The following is a 26,464-nucleotide window of genomic DNA, read 5'->3' as shown; positions in this document are numbered from 1 at the left end:
TAGGGTCCTAGAGTAGTAGGCTACTGGGACTTGTGTCCCATCAGCCTTCAAGTGACTTAACACAGCCCCAATCCTATAAGGGGATGCATCACAGGCTATGCACACAGGCAATTGCTCATTGAAATGCGCTAAAACTGCATTTGAAGAGAGCAAGGCCTTGACCTCTGTAAAACTCCTTTCGTAGACTTGTGTCTACTGCCATGGAGCCTGTTTATCCAAGAGCCAGTGTAACGACTCAGCCACTGCAGCCTTGTGAGGGAGGAAAGAATGGTAAAAGTTTAACAGTCCCAGAAAAGCCTGAAGTTCGTTTTTGGACTTGGGACTTGGGGCCTGCTGAATTGCTTTGAGCTTGGATTCAGCAGGATGGATGCCCTCAGCATCAATACGGAACCCCAGAAACTCAGTGGAAGTGACTCCAATGTTACACTTATCTTGCTTCAGCTTCAGCCCTGCTTCACGGAAACTCAGCAAGACAGCTCTAAGCCTTTCAGCCAGATTTTCAGATGATTCCCCAGCGATGAGGACATCATCAAAGTACGGGCAAACACCTGGAATATTATGGAGCGTGCTCTCCATCACACTTTGGAAGATGCCAGGGGCCACGTTAACCCCAAACTGCAGCCTTTTTACTTTAAATGCTCCCCGGTGTGTTAAAATTGTCTGGGCCTCTGCCGTTGCCTCATCAACTGGTAATTGTTGATAGGCCTGAGCCAAGTCAAGTTTAGCAAAAATGCAGCCTCCTTTGAGGGAGGCCAGAATGTGGCTCACCACAGGCACCGGGTACAAATGCTGCTGCAATGCTTTGTTAAGTGTACACTTATAGTCCACACAAATTTGGACTTCACCATTGGCTTTCAGTGGCGTAACTATGGGGGTTTCCCATGGACTGCAGTCCACAGGTTCTAAGATGCTCTGCTGGAGCAGCTTGTCCAGCTCTGTATCAATCTTGTTTTTCAACGCAAAGGGCACCCTTCGGGGCTTAACCCTAATGGATGTGATGGCTGGGTCTAAACATAAAGCAATGGGAGGCCCCTTGTACGAGCCAAGCTCTGAACGGAACACATCAGCAAACTCCTTGCAAACTTCTGCAAGGCCTGGTGTTTGCAAACTGTGAAGCCCAGTCACTTGAATCTCAAGGGCCTTGAACAAATCGAGTCCAATAAGACTCGTGCGATCACCCCCAACTACCACCACATCTAGCAGCCCTTCGAAATTCCTACGCTGTACCTTGAGCGTGGCCTCCTCCTTCACGCTGACTTGGGAATTCTGGAAGTCAGTAAGGATTAGATTCGACGGCCTGAGTTTAACTCGTAGGCCGCTTCTACTGCAAATCTTTTTAAAAGTGTCTAGAGAAATGATCGATAAAGCGGACCCTGTGTCCAACTCCATCGATAAGGGAACCCCTTGCAACTTCACGTCAATGTGAAGCTTCTTCCTAAGTGGCCTGTGGGCCTTGGTTTTAAAAATGCTTCTACGGGACACGCAAAAGCCCACCCTGTTCTGGCTGGGGACCCTGGTACCTTTCTGAGGCAATTCTTCCAAAGACCGGTCCTTCTGGTGACCCAAACAGATGGAGGCAATGTGGCCTTGCCTGCCACATGCCCGGCAAATGGCGGAGCGGAAACGGCAATCAGAGCGCTTGTGGCGTCCTCCACATCCAAAACACTGAAGGAATGAAGTCATCTGTCCTCTACTTTCTTGAGGCCTTCTTTCTGCCTGCTGCTGTAGTCTGTCCACCTCCACCTGTGGATCCTCTTTGGATACTTCTTGAGCGACCTCTTGATGGACGGTACTAGATGTTGGAGGGTTCTTGGCAAGCTACAAGGCCTTCACAGCTCCACCCGCTGCTTCTTCAGCTGCAATTTCTCTCAGAGCATCTTGGAAAGAAATGTTTTCCTTTGCGAAGAGTTTCTGCTGCAGCTCATGACTCCTCAGTCCACAAACTAAATGATCCCGGAGCCTCTCTTCCAGGTCCTTGAATTTTCAGGGCCTAGCTGCTTGCCGTAATGCAGCAACAAAATCCACAGCAGACTCACCAGGCCTCTGATCCCTCTGCTCAAATGCGTGTTGCCATGCAATCACTGAGAGCTTGGGTTCGAAGTGTTCTCGCAGCATTCTCTTCAGCTCAGCATAAGCAATTGATTCAAGTGGTACTGGGGCGACCAGATTCTCTGCAATATCGAAAGTCTCTTGCCCACAGACACATAGCAAGGTAGCAGCTTTGAGGCCGTCTTCTCTGATTTGGTTTACCCGAAATTAATTCTCTACCTGGGCCACATAAGAGCTCCAGCGTTCTGGATGAGCTGTGTCAAACTCAGACAGACGGCCCAGTTTGGACATCGTTACAGCCCTCTAGCTTCATCAACGCCTCCTGCTGCAAAGTTGAGAAGGGGTCCCTTTGCTGAGCTCTCCTCCAGCATTCTCATACTGGCAGGCAGAGTCACGATCTCCGGATGCCGAACTTCCCAGTGCTTCAGGCCTCCCTTGGGTTCTTTTTATAGTCCCTTGCAAAATACAGCATCAACCAATTGTTGCAGAGTATTTCTCCCACCTTGCGCATGTGTGCAAGGCTGGAGACAGCCTGTCTGGTCCCAGGCATTCACATGGTTTGCCCGGGGCTCATTTGCATCCTGCACCTGCTGAATAGCTCAGCAGGCCCAGGACATAACAAGAACCATAATCTGTTTTAAAAGCCAAGTGTGCACCAGAGTTGATAATTACAGTTTTGTGTGTGTGTGTGTGTGTGTGTGTGTGACAAACAAGATAGTTTTGGATCATAGGAGGCTTCAAAGATGAAGAAAAGAGAAGTTCTTCATGCAAAGGCAAATCAAGGATATATAGTTTTATTAAATTGAGATGAGATTATCAGATTATGGTCATGAAATCTGCCATGACATTTCATCTGAGAAAACTAAGACCCTGGACTTTCACTACTTGGAGAAATAAAAAATATTTGAACATAAAGGTTTAACATGAATAGTTTTCAGAACAATGTGAACTTTTCTTCTCTCTTGTTAATTCAGATAATGAAACTTTATCAGTATTTGTTTGGTAATAACTAATTTCACTTTAGCCTCACCCGTAGAGATGCTGATGTTTATGCAACTGATTTTAATGAGGCCTCCTAGAGGTAGCTATGTTTATACAACTGATTTTAATGAGGCCATTGTTTCCAAAGTGCTAGAAAGAAATGTCATTTGGATCTGTTAGAGCCATTTCAAAGTTGTAGTATACAAACCAAATTCTTTTTATATTTCTTTGGGGAAGAACTGAAAGATAAAGTGTATCAATAAATGAATTATGAGCATTACCTTTTCTTTTTTATTGCTTTCTGTTTGGAGATAATAAGAATGACATATGAAAATAATATATCACATGGAGCTTCAAAGCATAATCACTGAACCACAGATTTTTTAAAGTTAGTTCATTAAAACCAGGATGGAGGGGGATGTCAAAATGATGGGTTTGATTGAATAACTGAACCTCCTCTCCTTTTCCAAATGCATTGCACACATCACACACACACACAAAACGGGGTGGGGTTTTGATCTCTAGTCCGCTTTACTATTTTGATGCTGGTTACTCCCTTTAAGATGCCCTTGATTAAAACCAATAAAATGTGACATACAGAATAATATTGGATGCAGCAGTGAATAATCATAACTTCTTTTTATCATTTAGCTTACAAAATTTAATCCAGCTGTATGTCAAAATATTCCAATATTTAATCCACACTTATGATTAAGCATATATAACTAGTCATTGATCAATATTCTTAGTATGAACATTTTAAAAGGATAGGTCTTGTACAATTATTTTTCATAGGGGGTTGAATTCTCCTACTTAAAATTTTATCTAGTAAAAGCAAAATTGCTGTCTAGAATAATCAGCTTCAATTAAATGTATCACGGATAAAAAACCCATTCCATAGTGATCTCAGTTATCTCAGAAAACCAATTGATCTATCTCATATATTTCCTCTTCCTAGAGAGAATTCTTACCCAAATTTTTTTTTACTGAAATACAAAAATACAAGGATATAAAATTAATACAAACCAAGGATCATATAAAAAAGAAGAAAAAAGAAAAAATGGAGGGGGGGGAGGAAAAAATATAAAAAAGGCAGCAGAAAAGAAAAAATATAGAAATAAATGACTCCCCCCTTCATCAAGACAAGAACAAACATTTTCAATAAACACCTTCTCTAATAGTTCAACCAAAAATCTCTTCATCCCATATCTCATCTTTTATTTATTGGCAAGTAATTAAGCCTCATTTTTCAATCATAATCAGCAAAAGTTTATTAAGAATTACCAGAACTCCAAACACACAAACACACGTACACCCACATATTAACTTTAAATGAGTAAATCTATTTCATATTTCTTTCTTTTCTTTTATAATACCATAACCCAGTGGTGGCGAACCTATGGCATGCGTGCCAGAGATGGCACTCAGAGCTCTCTCTGTGGGCACGCGTGCCATGTCCTGGAGATGGCAACTGTCCCTCTTCAACCAGCCGCCCACTAACTCGCTGAGCTCCCACGTGGCCAAATGCGTCCCAGCATGGCTGTTTTCCCTCCCCCCCCATCCCATCCCTCCTGGCCTCACATGCTCTCCTTTTCTTGGACACGACCCACTGCATCACCTTCTCAGCTGTCAGCCGGCCGTCCAGCTCAGAGGCGGCTTCTCTGAACTGCTGGCAGCGGGCTGCAGAGCCCCAGAGTGCACTGGTCGAGGGGCCAGCAGGCTGTGGCTGCTGACGGACACTGTCGGCCCCCATGCGCTTGCTGGCCTCTGTGTGGCAGGGGCTGATGGTGTCAGGTAGCAGCTGCCTTGGCCCCTGCCTCACCTTGCCCTGCGACAAGGGCACCCCCGCCCTGCCTCGCCTTGCCTCGCCTCACCCTGCAGGACGAGCCTCCTGCCCACTGCCCCATCTGCCAGAGACCCCCTGGATCTTCCCCAACCCTGCCCGGCCCCCACAAGCATCCCTCCCCACGAGCAACATCAAGGTGACCATGCCCACCTTGGCCACTCCCACCCAGTCTGCCATGACCACCACAGCCATGCTCACCCAGTGGGCCACGCCCACCTGGCACCCGGCGATAAATAAGTGGGTTTTGCATTGCAGTTTGGGCACTCGGTCTCTAAAAGGTTCACCATCACTGCCATAACCTGTCATTTTCTCTAAAAATACAAGGAAAAAATATCTTCTTCTCATATCTTATATCATATCTATAAACAAAGCTTTAAAGCCTCAGCATTCAGGCTACTCAGGAAAACCCTATTAAAAGCTGTTAGAAAAGAGGATCATGCAGTTTAATCTTGATCAAATAATCCAACTTTATAAACCTTCATTTTAGTTTTAAATATCTTGGTTATTCCTTTTAAGTAATGTCTGAAAACGTGATTTCTTCTCTCTTTTCTGTTTTTCAGGTATTCTTTTATAAGTATAATATACCCCTTTTGTAAATCCAAAGTAAGAAATTTGTTCAAGTCACTTTTCTGAGTTGAAATCCCCATATCTAAGTATTCTTAAGATTTATTATTTGTGTGATTCTTTTAATTATTAAAACCTAAGGCACTTTCATTTGTAGATCCTGTATAGCAGTGGTTCTCAACCTGTGGGTCGGGACCCTATTTGGGGTTGATCGGCCATTTCATGGGGGTCGCCAAGCAAGGCTGTCCGCCATTTTTTTGTCCACCATTTTTCCCCCCTTTTCCGGCGGGTGCCTTACCTCCCTTGGGCTGGGCCAGCTGGTGGTCGGCCTGCTCCGTCTCTGCCGCTTGGCAGCTACGCCTCGGCCGGCGCAGGGGGCGGAACCACGCATGTGCGGAGCTCCCGGGCAGGGAAAGTCCTCGACTTATGACCGGTTGGGTAGTCCTCGACTTACGACCGGTTGAGTTCTCGACTTACGACCGGTTGGGGTCGCGGCATTAAAAAGGTTGAGAACCTCTGCTGTATAGTATCTTTATCAATATTGTTCTTGTATCCTGTCAATTTTAAATTCATATCCAAAACAACCTGATTTTCATTTATATCTTCTTCGACCTCTTCTTTTAAGCCCATTTTTATTGTATCAGTCTAAATACTAAGTTCTGGGGACATTGTTGCCAAATATCCTTAAATTCTTCCAGAGTTTACAAAATTGTAAACAAACTAAAGAACTATTCTTAAAACTTTTTAAAAATCTAGTTCTTGCCCTTTAGTTCATTTGAAAACTTTCAAAAATCTGTGTTCTAATCAACCTTTTGCTGCTTATTTCCAAGTTAAAAAAAAGGGGTTTTTTTTACGTTTTAAAGTTACATAAATCTTCTTTAGTTGCAGATTGCAGGAAAATCATCTAGTATAATAAGACTTGTCTTTCTGGAGATTATTAATGTCCAAAAAGCAATTTATAAGTCATTTCCAATAAAAGTGATTAAGAGGGGAAGTAAGTGAACTCAGTGTCCTTGGGCAAAGCTGTCTCTCCCAACTCCCAAAGCTCAACAATCTTCCAGAGCAGTGGTTCTCAACCTTTTTAATGCCACGACCCCAACCGGTCGTAAGTCGAGGACTAAACCAGTCGTAAGTCGAGGACTAAACCAATCGTAAGTCGAGGACTACTCAACCGGTCGTAAGTCGAGGACTTTCCCTGCCCGGGAGCGCCGCGCATGCGTGGTTCCGCCCCCTGCGCCGGCCGAGGCGTAGCTGGCAAGCGGCAGAGACAGAGCAGGCCGACCACCAGCTGGCCCAGCCCAAGGGAGGTAAGGCACCCGCTGGAAAAGGGGAAAAAAGGCGGACAAAAAAAATGGCGGACAAAAAAAATGGCGGACAGCCTTGCTTGGCGACCCCCATGAAATGGTTGATCGACTCCAAATGGGGTCCCGACCCACAGGTTGAGAACCACTGTTCCAGAGACTGCTATTTTATGGTCCCATCATGGGGAGCAACTGTAAGGAGCACTCTGGGCAATCCCAAGACATCTGAAGAAGAAATCAGGGACCTGGTTCCTTTACCAGCTTCACTTTCCATTGCGACTGTTGGCTCTACTAAAAGTGAAGCCATTTTATTCTGCCATTGCTTTACTGTAAGTTCAAAATTTTAAATTGTTCCTGGTAAGAAAATGCAATTAGTATTTCTGTAGGACTAGTAGGAAGTTATACAAACACACATACATCCAATGTAAATATATAAGCATACAAAGTTCATGCTATTTTATGTAACTTACATTGGCTATTAAACTGAAAGTAAGATTTTCATACTATTCTCTATTTAGACAAATCAAATTGTCTAAACTTAGAAACTCATATCACCTGTTGTAAAGTTTCTAAAAGTACTAGCAAATCACAATATTCTTAACCAAAAGAGATTTATGGGGAAGACAAATAAGATACATTGTCATTCCAGAACAATAAATATATTTTTTTATAATTTTTTGTTAACCTTTTTGGGAAGGAGGGTTTCCACCACAAAGATTAATTTCAAGATCAATGCTGTGTTTATCATTTCTGCCATTTCGAAACAAGCTGAAGGATTTGTGTTGACCATTTTTAATGAATTGACAAAAATATATGAAAACCCTTATTTCCATTGCATGAAAAAATTGCTTCACTTGAATTAATTCTGATTTCATTTATGGTATTCTTTCAATCTAGAAAGTCATAAAATAACCAGACTTCAAATTCACACCTTCATGAACCTAGAGAAATTAATGAGATTTAGCAATAAGGGAATTTCTGTGCTAGTAGAGGAACAGGGTAATAAACATGTTTGAATAGCTTTAAAGAAGGTACTATAAAATGTAATGGATGGTTTCCAGAATGAAATGGCAGTATTTCAACATACCCATAACTGACACATCATATTCTATAAGCAGAGTTGCTTCTTGCCCACACTGTTTGAGAATACTCATGGCTTCATTGTGTGAAGTTCCAACAAGCCGAATTCCATCAACGCTGAGCAACCTGTCTCCAGGCTTGATAGTACCCTCTCTGAAAAAGAACAGTTGTTATTCATTTAATATAATATTTTTTAGCAAACTGTTAGAAAATATCTAGATTTTCTAGTGTTTTTTCTCAACATCCAACACAACTGTCTGTTCTCTTAAAATTTACTATGGGTATGCATACAAAATATTTCATTTCAAAAATTTGAGCATAACATTTCCCAGTTTAATCATTAGATAGATCAGTGGTGGCGAACCTATGGCACGCGTGCCAGAGGCGGCACTCAGAGCCCTCTCTGTGGGCACGCGCGCCATGCCCCGGAGATGGCAACTGTCCCTCTTCGGCCTCTGCCTCACCTTGCCCTGTGACAAGGGCACCCCCGCCCTGCCTCACCTTGCCTCGCCTTACCCTGCAGGACGAGCCTCCTGCCCACTGCCCCATCTGCCAGAGACCCCCTGGATCTCCCCCAATCCTGCCCGGCCCCCACAGGCATCCCTCCCCACAAGCAACATTGGCCACACCCACCCAGTCTGCCATGACCACCACAGCCATGCCCACTTAGTGGCCCACGCCCACCTGGCACCCGGTAATAAATAAGTGAGTTTTGCATTGCAGTTTGGGCACTCGGTCTCTAAAAGGTTCGCCATCACTGAGATCGATTATCTGGAAGACAGGGGCAATGTTTCAAGCTCAAAAGAGAATTGATTTGAGTGCCTTGAGCAAAAAGCACTTAGTGACCACTGCCAATCCCAACTGTGATCACTAAACAAGGACTACCAGTATTGTAGAAAGCTTTTTTGTACTGCACTGGCAATCATGGAAAATTTAGATCTGCCCTTTGAATCTTATTATGTTTGCCAGCTATAAAAATAGTCTTTGGAAATTGTAGTTGCTCATACTTTCCATTTAAAAATGTGTAAGTTTGAAAATCATTATTTTATTCCCTTACAAAAGGTTTTTTTTTTCTTATTCAACATGACAGATATTGGAATAATCTTTCTTTTCTGGGTTCATATAAAAATACATTCAGTTCTATAGAAGAAATTACTGTTATATTTCCATCCATAAGATATTAAGCCATTCCTAAAGTATGCTTTTTTAAAAAAAAAATTAAAGGACTTTTTTTCAAATAGAAAAAAAATAACACCCTAGAATAAAAATAAAATTTTGGGGAAACAATTTTACAAAAAACAGAAGTTTAAACTTGTACAGTATTTTGTTCTCTGTGTCCTACTTTAAACACTGGTTCAACATTCAGATATTAAACCCTATTTAATAAAAAAAAGCCATGTTTCTTTAAAATTCACATCATGCAGTCTTATGCAATGCTTGTTATAACACAAATAATGAAATAAGTAATTTATTAAGTTAGATTGTATGATTATACATGAGGGTGTCTCATGTGCTTTGTACTTCTGGGTCTTAATTTGCACCTTCCTCCAGTAATTTAGCCTTTGACCTTTTGTATTTATATCTCTTCCTATTTGTGAATGTCAGTATGTATAAGTGCACTCCAGAAAATGAAATATACCTGTCGGCAGGACCTCCAGGTCTAACACATGTTATTACAATAGGACGGGATTTATTTCTGACATCATGTGCTCCACCTAGGAAAGTCAATGAAATGGACACATTCTTACACATGTATCAAAATCTACATCCAGATTAATATCTTGAATATCTTTAGAATGTTTGAACATAAGTTTTCTTTTCCACTCCTGTTTTTAATATTACTTAAATATTCATGAGGCTGGTTCATAAACATAATGAGCAGAATCTAGTTATATTTGTTGGGACTAATTCCATGAAAACTATACAATGATATTTGATTACAACTAAGTTTTCATGCAATTATTTCAGGCACATTAGCAATGGGGGGAGTGTGTATAATGGATGAAAGCATACAATATGGGAGTAAATCAACTCAATTTTTTTGGGAAACAAATTATTATGGGGAACTTACCTCTAATTACAAATCCAAAAGTGTTCCCTTCTTTATGTAAAGTAACTTCCACAGTTCTAAAAATAACACCTGAACCTTGTACAGCTGAAAAATAAGATAAGCCTTCTAATTATACTGCTTGCAACAAAACTAAATTTTACAATTTAATCATAATTAATGTATCATTTATTTGAGCTGAGTTTTGTGCCCAAGGTGGGATTAGAACTCATGGTTCCCCATTTTCTAGCCAGTACACCAAAAATAGCAAAATGGATGAGCTCAAAAATCTTCTTTGCGAAATAGATGTTAAGATCACTAAATGGAGCATCGAAAGCTAAATTACTTTTATTCTCAAGTAACATAAAAGCATTACACCAAAATTGATCCTGATAGCAGAACTGCAAATATAGATTTAATGGAGGCTCGGGAAGAAAAATAGGCAGTAACAGAGAATAGAAAAATCTCCCTCCTGGGTTTCATTGCATCATGAATATACTGTAGGATGTTATCGTCTTGGATAGAGAACAGAAATTATTGAAAATAATGGCAACTCATGTATCTTGCACCAGAAAAGGGTGATGTTGCATATTGCTATGAAAGGGATAAATGAGATTAGAAGGCATAAATTGTTGCATTATGATATACAGCTCCTGCAACATCAGCTGAGCATACAATCCAAAAAATATTATGTGGCTTTTCGGTTATAGTGCATATATAACAATTGTGCTAACTTTTAAATGTTCAATTTTGCCTTTGGTGATTATCAAAATGAAACATTCTTAGGAGATTTCAAATCACCTCTTTTGGGGTTTTAATAATAACTAGATTTGCCCTTTACTCAATAGCAGAAATCAAACTAGGACAATAGATAGGCCTGCAGCTGGGAAAGAGTGCAAGCTCATAAAACTGATAATCAACTGGAGATAAGACACTGAGTTCAGTTACTCTCAAGGTCAAATTCTGCCAAATACAACTCCCCTAGAAAGAGAAGAGTCAGCAGGAAGATTGGAGAAAAAGAAAATTAGAAGTTGGTGCAAAAAATTCCCCCAATCTTCTGAACTTTAAAATTCTCATCAGACTGAGCAAAAATAACTGAATATACCTTGGAGACATTTTTTAAATGATAATAGCTATTACAGAACTGCTTAGAACTTTAGTATCAACAAAAAATTAAGAAAAAAACATGAACTTTGATTTATTAGATAATACAACACGACTCAACATAGGAATAGCTCAAGATTCCAGTAACTTAAAAATAGGAAGTATGATAGTTTAATATCAGATAGTGGGAAAAGTGGCAATGGATGAATATGAGACAAGAAGTCGGACAGCAGTTTTTCTCTGATCAAGAGGAAAAAAAGTTCCTATAGATTTGACAACACAATGAATGTAGTTTGTAAATGGCCTCTACATGATAAGCAATCTAAAGTCACTTGATAATCCAATATCTTATTAACATTTACTCATAGTACCATTAATTCTATCTGTATGTCCTCCAAAACCTCTAAGTAACATTTACTTTTGCCCTTTTCTTTGGGATCTGAAAGTTTACCCTGTGAACTCCAAGATCAAGTGGGAACTTGAACCTGAATTTTCCAAGATAAAAACGCTAGAAAGACATGGCTGAAAATCTGTTGGGGAAGATTTTTGAGCAAAATGCACTAGCATGCTGAAGTTCTAACTGATGATAGTGAAGCAATAACATGACCATTGATCAATAATTTATCAATAGACAAGCCTTTGAATTAGTCCTTCATGGATGCAGCAGAAAGACTGGAAAACAAATTTATTGGTATTTAAACAAGTTTAATCATTTTATATATTTATTAATTTACTTAGTTTATTTAATTAATATTTATATCTTCTAACTTTTTTATTTTTGTAGGTGTATTCAAGCAATTAAAAAGAGAAACAGTGAAAGATAGATATATGCTGAATGCTGAGCAGCGGTGCTTTATCAAGTGTCTTCCCAATGATTGGCAGAGCCCTAGGTCTTATATTAGTGTAAAACAGTGTCACAAAAAAGCATAGAAAGAACAACCCTCAAGACAATCTAAACAGTCTATTTCAAAAGGTAGTCAACTGATTTGATCTATGAATCTTACTCTAAAAACTATAGAAACAGATTTGTATACACAGATTAAAGTGTAAAAGCATGTGCTATGCCCCTATTAGTGAAACATGGAAAAGAGTTTAAATGGTAATTCAGAAAACTACCTTATACTGATTCAAACTATGAATTCAGTATTCTCTATCTACAATGATTTTCAAGGATAACAATCAGGAGCCCCCCTAGATATGCCAGAGATTAAACTGGAACTTGCCAGCCAGGGTGGATAGGGAAGGAAACATTTTTTTACCTTTCTTGTGCTAAGATTGAATGTTATAGCATTCTATTTTTCTTTAGCTCAAAATTAATCTAAAACCAGGCAAGACCTTTTTTTTTTTTTTGCTCCTAGAACTAATGGGAACATTGTGTGTGTGTGTGTATTTCTTAGTCCATATTGTCACTCAGACACAAATGAAGCAACAGAGGAAAAGTATGCAGTACCTTACAAATAATGTCACAATTAGTGGGCTACAGTAATTGAAGGAGAAATGTTAGTGAATGTTTTGAAGTATCATCTAAATTATTAAAGGGCTTTCTTAACCAGTTTTTCAACTCTGATAGGACAGAGGAAAGTGCATAGTTTCTGAGCCAGCTTTGTCAAAAGAAAACTGGGTGTTACATCAAATTATTGCAATTCTAAATTTAATATATACAGTATGAGAGAGTCAATGTTAATTATCTCTGTTGAATAAGATGTTTGCGCTAATATACAGAGAGCTTGTTGCATTATAAGAAATTGCGTGTACGCATTTTGACTATTGACAGTACTAGCTGGACATCTATCATGGAGTTCGAATCCCACCAGGCTCAAGGTTGACTCAGCCTTCCATCCTTCCAAGATGGGTAAACTGAGGACCCAGATTGTTGGGGGCAATATGCTGATTCTGTGAACTGCTTAGAGAGGGCTGTAAAGCACTGTGAAGCAGTATATAAGTCTAAGTGCTATTGCCATTGTTATCTCATGTAAAATGATTATCAATTTTATTTACTCTTCAGTAAATATATATATATATATATATATATATATATATATATATATATATATATATATATATATATATATATATATATATATATATATATATATATATATATATATATNTGGCTAGTCACCCTGACGAAGCCGGCAGGAGGCCGGCGAAAGCTAGGTGTTTTAATGTTTTAATAGCAATAAATTTTTGTAACTTTTTAATCTCCTGGTGGTCTCACTGCTTGTGACCCTTCGAACATGAATTTACCCAGGAGTCATCCTCCAATTTTTAGAATTTTAAAGGACATATATATATATATATATATATATAAATGTATATATATATATAAATGTATATAACATTCAAACTTACAGCAGTCTTTGTCATCATCCAGGAAGACAGTTAGGAACACACAAGACAGTTAGGAACACAGGAACATCATAAGGTAAATTAAACAGTATTCAGAGGAAAAAAGAAGGGGGAAAAGGGAAAAAAACTCCCCCTTTATATTTACAGCAACCAATCATAGCATAGATTGCATCATGCATAAGCCAGCACTCTCTAACTACAACTGTGTGTTCTGGCCTATTGTACACTTTACTGTTCCAGCTACTAAATTCAATATCCTAACATAGGTATCACTCATTTTGATACAGAAAAAATTACTATTCTTAAGAATAATGTCTGATTAGATAAAATCATCATAGTACTAGAGAGCTCTGCCGCCTTCATCAATAGCAATCCTCTTTCCAGAGTCTCTTCTGGCAACATACAGACCATCCATTGTAGTTATAAGTATTTCACAAATGGCAACCTAGATAAGCATTGCTAATGTGGAAATTAAAGAACAAAACAGTGAGGCTGTGAAACAGGAGAAGAGAGTGTGTTGGAAAAAAGCTATTACCATATTTGTATCATACCATCAGTTTAATATATCCATTAATTTTATTAAAAACATTTTACACAGATTATTTTATAAATTATTACTTACAAGCAGGTGGCAGCTCATACTCCACTTCTAATACAACCCGCTCACCAACATTCTTGAGCAAACTAATGATCTCATCATGGCGAAACTTTGTCAGGTTGATTCCATTTACAGATTTGATGTAATCCCCCACATCCAGTTGGTCACTTCTGCAACACACATCTCTTCTTCAGTGAAGCTGTATTTTATTTGTCTTGTAACATTTAAATGTTTGTAGCTCAGGGTTGAAATGAGAGATTCTTGGTGCTCTCTGAGCTTGTTTGTTTTCTTGTAGATGTTTCATTACCCATACTAGGTAACTTCATCCATCTAGGATGAAACACTACCCAAACATCTGCAAGAAAACAAACTCAGAGAGCACCAAGGACCCCTCGTTTACAAGTAAAAATATATTATTTTAATGCTAATTTTCAAAATAGTGATATGACATTCTATATATAGCAATATAATATTCCTTTATTTGTGTAGTATTATTACCATATATAAAAGCCTTACAAAGCAAAAATGAGTCTTTATTTTAGGAAGCAAGTCAAATTGTTTCTCCATATAGTCCATTGGCTATTTGATTGACAAAGTCTCTGCATGTCCAAATTTCTATAATTTGACCCTTTAAATGACACAGATCTCTCAAAAATGTACTAGATAGGAGAATAATGTTTCAGAGTGTCATGTGGAAATCATTCACTTAAGATCATTTTGAGAGAGCAGTGATTAAGCCTGAATCCTGCTTTATGTGAGACATGTTTTCTACGAACATTAGGTTTAGTGAAATATAATTTAAAATACAACTGAATTGTTCACAAGTAGAAAAAGTTGCCAATTTAAGAATTAGTCACAGAACAATTTATTTAAATTTTTGAATTCTTTGTCACCGCTTGACTGCAGAATATATTCTGCATATCACTAAACATTTTCTTTATTTGTAATATTGCATCTTACAATATTTCTCAACTTTCTCAGCTATCACAGTTCTGTGTTTCTTCTCTAATGGCCTAATTTAGGTAAAGACATCTATTATTTATTGTTGAGGAATTTGAAGCTATTTTGTGTGTGTGTGTGTGTGTGTGTTCTTTGTCTTGAAAAGTCTTTACCTAGCAGCAATTCCTCCTTGTCGAAGGTTAGACACTCTTGGTTTTCCATCTTTGTCTGTTCCACCAGATACTGTAAGCCCCAAAGTAGTGCCCTCTTTCTTTATCAGTTCAACGATTGTTGAGCCTTTGAATTCCTCTGTTGAAAAAAATATTACTATTAAAAAAGTTTACATTGTAAACTGTAATTTCAGAAAAACTGTAACTTCCATAAAGAGAAAAGGTAGCTTGAAAAATATTTCTGTATTAAGTTTTTTCAAATACAAATGATGAAATGGATTCTATTCCCCCAGAGTTTATTTCACAATATATTTGCTAGCCATTAAGATATCATTTTGTTGTAAGAATTTTTTATTCCTTAAAAGATCTCTTATCTGTGTTTTAATGTCATAACAATGACTTAGTGCTGAGAAATAAATCAGTAAATAGACTCCATTGTTTGCAGCTTGCAGACGAAAAAAAGTAGGTTATTTTTAAAGATTATATACAACATAATACTACACGTGGTTAAGCCTGTTGAAATCAATGGACAAAATACATTTAATTTAACCTAAATAAACATTATTTTAAACATATATTATTCTGAACAAATGACAGTTTGTAAATAAAATAAAAAATATGTTGACAAAAAGCTTAAATTGCTAATCTGGTAATCTTACTTTGAGAAAAACATCTAATGAACAACTCAAGGATAGGCTTTCCTATTTCAGACCCACCCCCCAAAATCACATGCCTTAGCATAATCCTGTCCTAAGTAATGAAATCCATTAAGGTTTTCTATCTTAATCTTAATTATAATGAAATAATCCAATTCAATAGGAGTTATTACTACTATAAATAGAATTGCAAAGTTGGAGAGCTGGTATCTATTGAAATACCTTTTGTGTATAGACGTCTAGCACAATGTCTCAGATTGTCTTTCCAAGAATTATTTTATTTCATCATTTATAATTGTTTTTATTTATTTTTAAAATATGTATTACATATAAAAGCTTAAAGCATATGACTAATTATAAACACTGATTCAACAAGAATGTTAGCATTCTTATTCTGTATTTCTGATTTTCAAGGGTTAGTGGCCATTTTGAATATATTGATAAATTGAAAAGGGTACTCCAGAAATGCAGAAATTTTGATTACAAGATTTCATATGGGACACTTGAAATTTTCAACAATGATTATCAAGTTTTATTTTTTGCAGCCAAAATATAAGCAATTTTATTATTAAAAATCATACTTTACAGATTTATATGAAAATACACAGAATGGTTCTTGCCCAGATCTGAGTTCCATTGATTGCAATGATAATCTCTTACCATTAAGACTGTTGATTACACACATGACAGGAGGAAAACATTCTAAAACTGCATAACCACCCTCCAAAGGAAGGATTCAGACTCCAGGACTTGCTTTCTCTTATAGTCTTTTCTATACTTTTCCGTTTCTAGCTATGATGATGCCAAAATTATGAAACATGTGTTATGACATTGCATCCATTGCCCTTTCATACTTCCTCTAGCAAATTTGTGAAATCAAACAAAAGAACAACATAAAACAACCCAGATATTGAGCTTAAATGTCTTGGTATTTCCTCATAAACCAGATTCATTGTAGCCACATTCAATTACATTGAAAAATGTAATTACATAGAGCTATTTCAGGAAGCATTAGTAAGGCCTGGGTTAAACCTACATTCTTTTGCACAATTATGTAAGAGTAAGTTCTACTGGAATAAGTGAAATTTATATGAATAAACATGGGCAGTCATGCAGAAAGATTAATCATTTGATCCATAGCTTACTATGACATTTACTCATTTTTATATGCCAAAGTAGTTCTGGCATGTAATCTTCTGGCAATAAAAGGAAGACACTCAATGATAAAAAAAAAAGGTTAATCTGGCAGAAGTTATTCGATTCAAAGACTTCATGTAAAATTACCATAAGACTAAGAGACATATCTTTTCCTAACTTGTTCCTCACATGCACACTCAGACAAAAAATAAAAATAGAATTTTATATGCTGAAAGCATTGTTTATTTTAAAATCCAGATTCACCATCCCTTTTGAAAGAATAGATATGATTTAAGGAGATCCTTTGCTCCAGAAGTGGGAATATGCCAATAAATGTATTATTGAACTAAAACTTCCAGTAGCTCCAAGAAGCACAGCCAGTGGTAAAAAATGCTGGGATATGTTGTTTAGCAACATCTACGGTCTACAGTTTATCTGTCCTAGTCTTAGCTGTTTTTAAACTGAGTAGAGAAAATATTTACATTAAATTTTATACAAATTTGTACTTCAAATGAAAAGCAGGTTAGTTTTAAGATACTTCCCTTTTCTATGCATACTAAAAATATAAACATAAAAGGAATCATATGGTTCTTTTGCAGTGGAAGCAAACATTTGAGAGTGCAGAAAAGGAGTAAAGAATAATAAGACAAAGAGATTAAATGAATGAGATATGAAAAAGGAGATATAACAAAATAGTTTATACTGAAACCATTCACTATGCTTCCCCAGACCTTCTATTATTTCTACACGTTTCATATAACATTTTATGTTCTTTAATGTCTCACTTCTCTCCTTTTTGAGAATCAACTTCAAGCATGACTTTCTCAATGGCTTGCTGAAGAGCAAGCCTCTGATCTGCACACCCCATATCTAGCATAAAACCACTTCCTAAATTCTGCTTATTCTCACAGCTTGTAAGCTTTCAATTGGAATGCTGCCAAACACCTGCTCAGGCACACTTAGCAAACTAATCCCCTTCTAGCTTTTGCATTCCCTCTTGCTATCTTTCTATTTGTATAGGAAAACAGTCATGGCAATCTTCTAGCCATCAGGCACAGATGTTCTATTCATGCACACATCAAAAAAGTTGCACAGGCACTCACATGAAAATCACATCCATATTTTAACATTTCTTCAGTTATACTGCAAGTTCACATTTTGTGGACTCTTAACATTTAAAACATTCTTTCAGTTCCACTCTTCTGCACAGCACTATCATTCTAATAGAAATGTCTTTTAGTATTTCCATACTTCAGTTTTACCCTAAATAATGTAATAATTTTTATTCTGAATTTCATACATCTTGTAGTCTGTTCCTTGTTTAGCTTTTTCAACCTTGCACCCAAGGCATCTATTAGTATTGGTAATATATTATGGTTTGTCACACAATCAGCCAGATGTTTAGACTGGATTTGGCATTTTTATTCACCTACTGAATCTTTCCCGAGATAGGCTGATGTTGTTTGTTATTATTATTGACATTCTGTGTAATTGAACTGTTTTACCATGTTATGGTCAACAATTAAACTTGATTGTTATTTCATTTACCTATACTCTTAACATTGTCATAGAACTCAGTTATTTCTGAACAGGATTTTATTAGAGCTCAAGACATGACATTACTTTACTTTATATAGCATGACTGGTCTGCTATCAGAATAGAGATTTTGCTCAAGAGAATATGTTTGTATCATACTTAATTTGTAAACATGAGTTTTTATACTTCATTTTAATCCTTTAATCAATTTCAACGAAAAACAAGGCTTTAGCAACTATAATGAATTCAAAATATAACCTCTGTAGAAAACCATCACATATGGAATCTAGCTAATTCAGTTTTTAGAGACCCTGCCTTCTAATAGCCCTTTCCCCATAAATTAATAATAACAGTATAATCACACAAACTGATTATAAACAACAACATACCGTAACACAGCTGCCAATCTCATTCACTAGAACATCTATAAAAATTATTATGTGCCAGTAATGAAAAATTCGTATAGTCATGGCCATGGTTTTCCCAGTTGCAATGTATGGCTGTGAAAGTTGTACCATAAGAAAGGCTGAGCACAAAAGAACTGAGGCCTTTGAACTATGGAGAAGACTTCTGCAAGTCCCCTGGAATGCAAGGCAATCAAACTGGTCAGTCCTAGAGGAGATCAACCCTTTAGAAGGCCAGATCCTGAAGTACTTTGGCCACCTAATGGGAAGTAAGGACTCACTGGAGAAGAGCCTAATTTTTGTGTATTCCGTTCGTTGGCAATTGATGAAGACACATGGTGAACAATCAAGCTCTTTATTAATCTTCTCCTACAACCAAGCAAACAGCAAAAGGCATGCAGGCCTTTTATAGGGCCTTAGACCCAGACAGTGTTAACCAATAGGAACTGGCTGTTTTCGCGCCTTGCGCATGCGCACACGGCTGGCGCCAACCAGTCTGGTCCTGGGCAGCTTTTGGTTTGCCCGGGACCGTTTGCTACAATTCTGAGCCTGCTTCCTACTCTAGCAGGCTCAGGACACAACACCCCTCCCCCTTAGATAAAACACACCTAGCTGTACGCACAGGTACATAGTTCAAAAGGCAGGAAGAATGGAGTTACACTGGTCTGCACACAGGCAGGACACTTTTAAAAAGTGATTATTAAACTAAACAAAATGCACCCAAAATATGACACTCTGTACTGAGTGTTAACCAACATCCTGCTACAGATTAGCAAGGTTCCTCATGTATTGACAGAAACCTCACATAATCTCCTAGATGTTTGGGTGGGCACTTGGTCTGCTGTGACCTTCTAATGGCCGGGGAGTTTGCCTGGCCTACCTGCTCGCCTACCAGGCTAGGCAGGCCAGGACTTTGATGCCCCAAATATCCAGGTGACCCACCCAGCTGCTGACTGGCTGGACCCTCTGAGTCCAAGCCAGTGTACCTTGGAGGGGTGGAAGTCCCCGAGTCCACAATAATCATATGCTGACAGGAAAATTGACCATCTCAGCATACGTGGAGAAATAATGTGTGATGTCTGTTTGTTAGTTGTAAACAAGCCCAGCAAAGGCTTGTGGTCTGTATAGACTGTGAAATGGCGGCCATATAAGAAATCATGGAATTTCTTTATGCCAGCCACTATGGCCAAGGCTTCTCTGTCAATCTGAGCGTAATTCCGTTCTGCAGATGACAGAGTCCTTGAATAATATGCTACAGGGACTTGTGTCCCATCAGCCTTCAGGTGGCTAAGTACTGCTCCCACCCCATAAGGAGATGCATCGCATGTGATGCATACAGGCAGTTGCTCATTGAAAAGCATTTGAAGAGAGCAAGGCCTTAACCTCATTGAAACTCCTTTCATGGACTTTAGTCCACTGCCATGGAGCCTGCTTGTCTAAGAGCCGGTGTAACGGCTCTGCCACTGCAGCCTTATGTGGGAGGAATGCATGATAGAAATTTAAGAGCCCCAAGAAAGCTTGCAGCTCACTCTTGGACTTGGGATTTGGGGACTGCTGAATCACTTGCAGCTTGGATTCAGCAGGGTGGACGCCTTGGGCATCAATCCTGAACCCTAAGAAGTCAGTGGAAGTGACTCCAATTTTGCATTTGTCTTGCTTCAATTTAAGGCCTGCTTTGCGGAAACACAGCAAGACAGCCCTTAACCTTTCTGCTAAATTTTGAGATGACTCCCCAGCAATGAGGACGTCATCGAAGTAGGGACAGACCCCAGGAATACCACGAAGTGTGCCTTCCATGACACTTTGGAATATGCCAGGGGCTACATTAAACCCAAATTGCAGTCTCTTAACCTTAAAGGCCCCCCTGTGTGTTACAATCATCTGGGCCTCTGCAGTTGCCTCATCAACAGGTAGCTGTTGATAGGCCTGTGCCAAATCAAGTTTCGCAAAAAGGCGCCCCCCTTGATGGAGGCCAGAATGTGACTTACAACAGGCACTGGGTATGCGTGTTGTTGCAACGCTTTATTCAATGTGCACTTATAGTCTGCGCATATGCGGACTTCTCCATTAGCCTTTAAAGGTGTTACTATGGGGGTTTCCCATGGACTAGAGTCCACAGGTTCTAGGATGCCTTGCTGGAGCAATTTGTCCAGCTCTGCATCTATCTTGCTTTTGAGGGCAAAAGGCACCCTTCTAGGCTTGACCCTGATGGGCATGATAGTTGCGTCTAAACGTAATGCAATGGGGGGGGCCCTTGTAGGATCCTAGCTCTGAGCTAAACACATCAGCAAACTACTTGCAGACTTCTGCAAGGCCCAACGTTTGCAAGCTGTGAAGCCTAGTCACTTGGATTCCCAGAGCCTCGAACCAATCGAGTCCAATAAGACTCATGCATTTATCCCCAACTACCACCACATCCAGGAAACCCTCAAAATCCTTTCGCTGCACTTTGAGCATGGCCTCCCCCTTCACACTGACTTTGGAATTCTGAAAGTCAGTGAGTATTAAATTCGATGGCCTGAGTTTAACTCGAAGGCCACTACTGCTACAAATCCTTTTGAAGGTGTCAAGGGAAATGATTGATAGGGTGGACCCTGTGTCCAACTCTATCAATAAGGGAAACCCTTGCAACTTCACGTCAATGTGAAGTTTTTTCTTAAGGGGCTTGTGTGTCCCTGTCCTCAGAATACTCCTGTGCGATGCGCAGAAACCCACCCTGTGTTGGCTGGGGACCCTGGTACCTTTCTGAAGCAATTCTTCCCGAGGTTGGACCTTCTGGCGACCCAAACAGATGGAGGCAATGTGGCCTTGCCTGCCACATGCGCGGCAAATGGCGGACCGGAATCTGCAGTCAGCTCGCTTGTGGCGTCCTCCGCACCCGAAACACTGAAGAGCTGCTGGGGCCTTGTCTGGATGCCCCTTCAGCCTTCTTTCTGCTGGCTGGTGAAGTCTGTCCACCTTCTCTTCAGGATCCGCTTCTGAATCTTCCCGAGCGTCCTCTTGATGGATGGTCACGGTGGCTGGAGGGTTCCTGGTGAGCCGCAAAGCCTTCACAGCGCCACCTGCTGCTTCCTCAGCTGCAACCTCTCTTAAAGCATCTTGAAACGATACTTCTTCTTTCGCAAAAATCTTCTGTTGCAGTTCTCTACTTCGTAGGCCACACACGAAACGATCTCGCAGCCTCTCCTCCAGGTCCTTGAACTCACAAGGCCTGGCCGCTTGTCTTAAGGCAGCGATGAAATCTGCAGCAGATTCACCCGGCCTCTGGTCTCTCTGCTCAAACGCATGCCTCCAAGTGATGACAGACAATTTAGGCTGGAAATGTTCCTTCAGCATCTTCTTCAAGTCAGCGTACGTTACTGACTCCAGAAATGCAGGGGCCACCAGATTTTCCGCGATGTCAAAGGCTTCCTGTCCACAGGCACACAGAAGAGTTGCCGCCTTCAGGCCGTCTTCCCTGATTTGATTTACTCTAAAGTAGTTCTCTACCCTTGCTACGTATGAATTCCATCTCTCTGGGTGGGAGACATCAAAGTCTGTCAAACGGCCTATTTTTGACATCGTAAACTTTTATGGCCTTCGCTAATTGCCTCCTCTGCAAGCTAGTCTTTTTGGGAAAGGGTCCCTTTGCCGAGCTCACCTCCAGCGATGCTGTACTGGCAGGCTGAGTCGCGAGTGCAGGACGCTGTCTTCCGTCTTCAGAACCTTCTCGGTGAGTCCTATTTGTTCCTTTTACTTGCAGGGATCCCACCTTCATCGCCACTTTTGTGTATTCCGTTCATTGGCAATTGATGAAGACACATGGTGAACAATCAAGCTCTTTATTAATCTTCTCCTACAACCAAGCAAACAGCAAAAGGCACGCAGGCCTTTTATAGGGCCTTAGACCCAGACAGTGTTAACCAATAGGAACTGGCTGTTTTTGCGCCTTGCGCATGCGCACACGGCTGGCACCACCAGTCTGGTCCCGGGCAGCTTTTGGTTTGCCTGGGACTGTTTGCAACAATTCTGAGCCTGCTTCCTACTTTAGCAGGCTCAGGACACAACACTAATGCTGGGAAAAATTGAGGGCAATAGAAGAAGGGGACGACAGAGAATGAGATGGCTGGATGGAGTCACTGAAGCAGTGGGCGTGAGCTGAAATGGACTCCAGAAGATGGTAGAGGACAGGAAGGCCTGGAGGAACGTTGTCCATGGGGTCGCGATTGGTGGGACATGATTTCGCAACTAACAACAACAATGAAAAATTGGTGGGAACATATAGTTGAAAAAGTATTAGAAAATAAGCAGATTACAAAGATCTTTCAATATCGGGCTTATTATATCTTGTAATGCTACATAGAATTCTACTGGGAGACCATCGGGTCCCAGAGTTTTATCTTTTTTGTCTTTTTATAGCCTCTGTAATTTCCATCATTGTTATTTTCTCGTTCAACATATGTTGCATGTTCTCTGGTATCTTTGGGAGGTTTGCTTTTCTTAAATATTCCTGTATTGCCTCCTTAGAAACCACCTCCAAGCAGATTATAATATTGTAGGATTTCCAAACATGAACTGATAAAGTCTTGATACATAACACACCAGATTTAACTGTGGTTGAAACAAAGAAAGTGTGAATAATTGATATGGCAATACCAGGGCAATTCTTCTGATAAAGAATTGGAGAAGATCACAAAGTATCAAGATTGGAAAAGTTAAAAGATTATGGCAAAAAATGGCCAAGGTGGTCCCAGTGGTTATCAGCACATTGGGTGCCATATCAAAAAGCCTTGAACAACTCTTAAAAATAATTTTGTATTAACCAATTTTCATCTGTCAATTACAAAAGGCCTTATTGCTTGGGCGGCACCTAATAGATTACAACATTCTAGGTTCTTGGAAAAAACTTGATATGAATGACCACTAACACTAGCTAAAGAACTGGCAGCTATGATTTCATGTGGTAATAATAATGAATAGTAATAATGGTAGCAAGTTAGCAAAAACAAAACAACCCAAAAATGTCACGACAGAAAGCAGATGAATATCTAACTATTGAAACAAACTGTGGTTCATCATGGAGTTAATTTCTCTTCTAGTTCTGTCAATTATTGTTTGAGGTAACCACTGACAGCTGGTTTCATGGAACCATGACAACATCTTGGTTGAAGCAATAACTCTCTGTCTATGTTAGATGCATCTGTTTTCAAGTTTATTCATCTGCCTTGAAAGTTGTTCCTGGCTATGCATACATAGTCCTAATAATCAGGGTAGATGGGACCAAAGTAGAACCAAAATATTTAAAAGCTTATTTGGGAGTTAAAACTTCTTTTCTTCTGTATTCTTTTTTATATAGCACATGTAGCAACCTGTCATTTATACTGCAAAACATTATAGAAGGAAGTTAGTAACAAGCCAATATTGGTTCGCTCAACTGGCTTATTATCTTTCATTGATTGATTTTTCATATAACACAAAGGCTGTGTATTCATGGAGAAAGTTTAATGGAATTGATTAGAATTAAATGAGATATGTCTAAGTAAGGTTTTATTGGTTTTCCTCCCTTTGGTGCATAAAACAATATTTTTCTGAAGCATATTTATGTAAGAAAAGCATCATACATTTTCATTGATATACCTGAAGTTTAATTGTTTAAGAACAAAAAAAAATAATAACTCTGAAATAAGGTTTATTTTGCCATATTTATTTGAAGAGCTTTGAAGCAGCTCAACATTGGTTTCAATTGCTGACAGTGGCATCATTATTTATACAGTTAAGGAAAAACAATGAAAAATATAAAATCAACAAGAAAAATTGAACAAAATTAAGAAAAAACTTAAATTAAGATTTTTGCTGTCCAAATGGGACATGGGAGATTACACTGAGTGTTACTCTTCCTCACTTTACTAAGATTTAATTTCTTTAAAATTCAGTGATTTAAAACAGGGGTCCCCAGTCCCTGGTCCATGGACCGGTACTGGTCTGCGGCATGCCAGAAACCAGTCCACGCAAATAAGCAAAGCCCCATCCGCAGGATGCAGGCAGCACATGAAACCATGCCCCCTCCGGTCCGCAGAAAAACCTCTCTCCATGGAACCGGTCCCTGGTTTCCAAAAGGTTGGGGGCCTCTGATTTAGAAGATCTATAGAAGAATGTAAGAAATGATGTCATACTGTTGTTCAATGTAACTCAGTACTTTGTAAGAAAACTGTCAAAACTTCTTGCCAGTTTTAGATATGAATCTTTCCTATTGCTGCCAGGGATCACCAAGGGCCAAGTAGAACATTTTCCTTCCAAAGAATTGGCTCCACCATTAAGCTGTACTCACTTCCTTGAATAAGGCATTATGTTTTGAACTAGAATCTAGCTTCAAGATTAAAATGAAATTTGAGATTGGAATATTCAAAGTAAAATATTAGTTTATATTAAAAAGGCTGTTATCTAAGGATTGTTGGAGAACCTTGTAATACATCAGTATTTTAAGTCTGGAAAGATTTGCTGCCTAAAAACATTTGCTAATTCAATGACCTCCTATAATCTAATCTGAACTCTACATTTATAATCCAGATTCTTTATTTGTTCCCCTAGATACCCTATACCTATAGTTATGTAATTATAGAAAAAAATAAAGATATATACATTCTTTCTACACTTACTACACAAATAAGAGTGAATCACTGAACAAAATATGTAATATCTAAACTGCGTTCTCCTAAATATCATAATGTTAACACTGCTGTTGTTATTGCATAGGAACCTCAAAGAGAATATTGAGCTATGAACCATAAACAATATTTGTTTCATATTGTTGTGTATTATTTTCAAGCAACACAATCTGCGGAGAAAACAAGAAGTTTTATGTTACTGCACTGTTATTCTTAAGGAATTTTTTTTAAATCAGTTTGAAGAATGATACACCTATTAGATCTTTAGTTAAGTCCACTGTTTATTAATATCTCCTGTGGATCTGTTCCAGAGTAGGTTTTACAACCAAGTAAGTTGCAACATCTAAAATATAACATTACCTTTAAAGATGAACTCTTGTTTGCACCCATAATGTGTCTTCTTAATTAGAAAACTGGGAATAGATTACGGCTGACTGTGCAACAAAAAAGAAAACTTTTAAGACATAATGATTGTGCACAGCATTAACTGAAAGTACAATTAAAGCCTTAATTGCTTTTTGGGAAACAGGATTTTGAACAGTCAATCCAGGAAAAATGTTTTTAAAAAGTAAATTTAGCAAAACGTGCTTTTTTTTTAAGATCGCTCCACTTCCCTTCATAGATTATAAAATCTAATCTTTAAATTAAAGGCAATCTCTCTTGCCTTTATTTTGAGAAGGAATGTGATCTGCAACTGGAAGATACAATGTATCAAACATGTAATAATTATAATTTAGTAGAAAAGAATTTCCTATAGTAGCTCTAACAGCCAATTAACTATGTGAGAAAGGAAGAAGTTTAAAAATAAAACGGTCACAATTGATTAACAATAGAAGGATTAGCCAAGCCCTGCAGGTAAGCACTAGATTCCAGGAGGCTTGGCTAGAAGACACACTTAACAAGACAAAAGGATGGCAGAGAGAAGTTCTGAACAATGTAACTGAGGGGGAGGGATGATGTATTCTGGCTAGGCGGATCGGACAGATTGTGCCCCCGGAAGTCCTCTCAAATGGGACCAAGGGGAGGGGATGGGGGCGTCGCGATAGGAGTGTATATAA

General features: G+C 38.9%; 1 protein-coding gene across 2 annotated transcripts in view; it reads right to left on the bottom strand.

Moving 5' to 3' along the window:
• The window catches only part of GRIP1 (glutamate receptor interacting protein 1), a 370,480-nt gene that overhangs the window by 95,861 nt on the left and 248,155 nt on the right, over positions 1 to 26,464 (bottom strand). For both annotated transcript variants that reach the window (XM_029283947.1, XM_029283946.1), the window contains exons 3-7: positions 15,032 to 15,167; positions 13,944 to 14,089; positions 9,893 to 9,976; positions 9,461 to 9,536; positions 7,829 to 7,974 (exon numbers count right to left, since the gene is read on the bottom strand). In XM_029283947.1, the coding sequence (XP_029139780.1) occupies positions 7,829 to 7,974; positions 9,461 to 9,536; positions 9,893 to 9,976; positions 13,944 to 14,089; positions 15,032 to 15,167 (588 nt within the window). The remainder of the gene's footprint in view (positions 1 to 7,828; positions 7,975 to 9,460; positions 9,537 to 9,892; positions 9,977 to 13,943; positions 14,090 to 15,031; positions 15,168 to 26,464) is intronic.

The sequence above is a fragment of the Protobothrops mucrosquamatus genome, unplaced genomic scaffold, assembly GCF_001527695.2.
Source record: "Protobothrops mucrosquamatus isolate PMUCROS unplaced genomic scaffold, P.Mucros_1.0 scaffold289, whole genome shotgun sequence".
NCBI classification, from domain to species: Eukaryota; Metazoa; Chordata; class Lepidosauria; order Squamata; family Viperidae; genus Protobothrops; species Protobothrops mucrosquamatus.
Note: the sequence above shows the minus strand (reverse complement) of the source record. Positions and strands in the feature narration are given on the sequence as shown.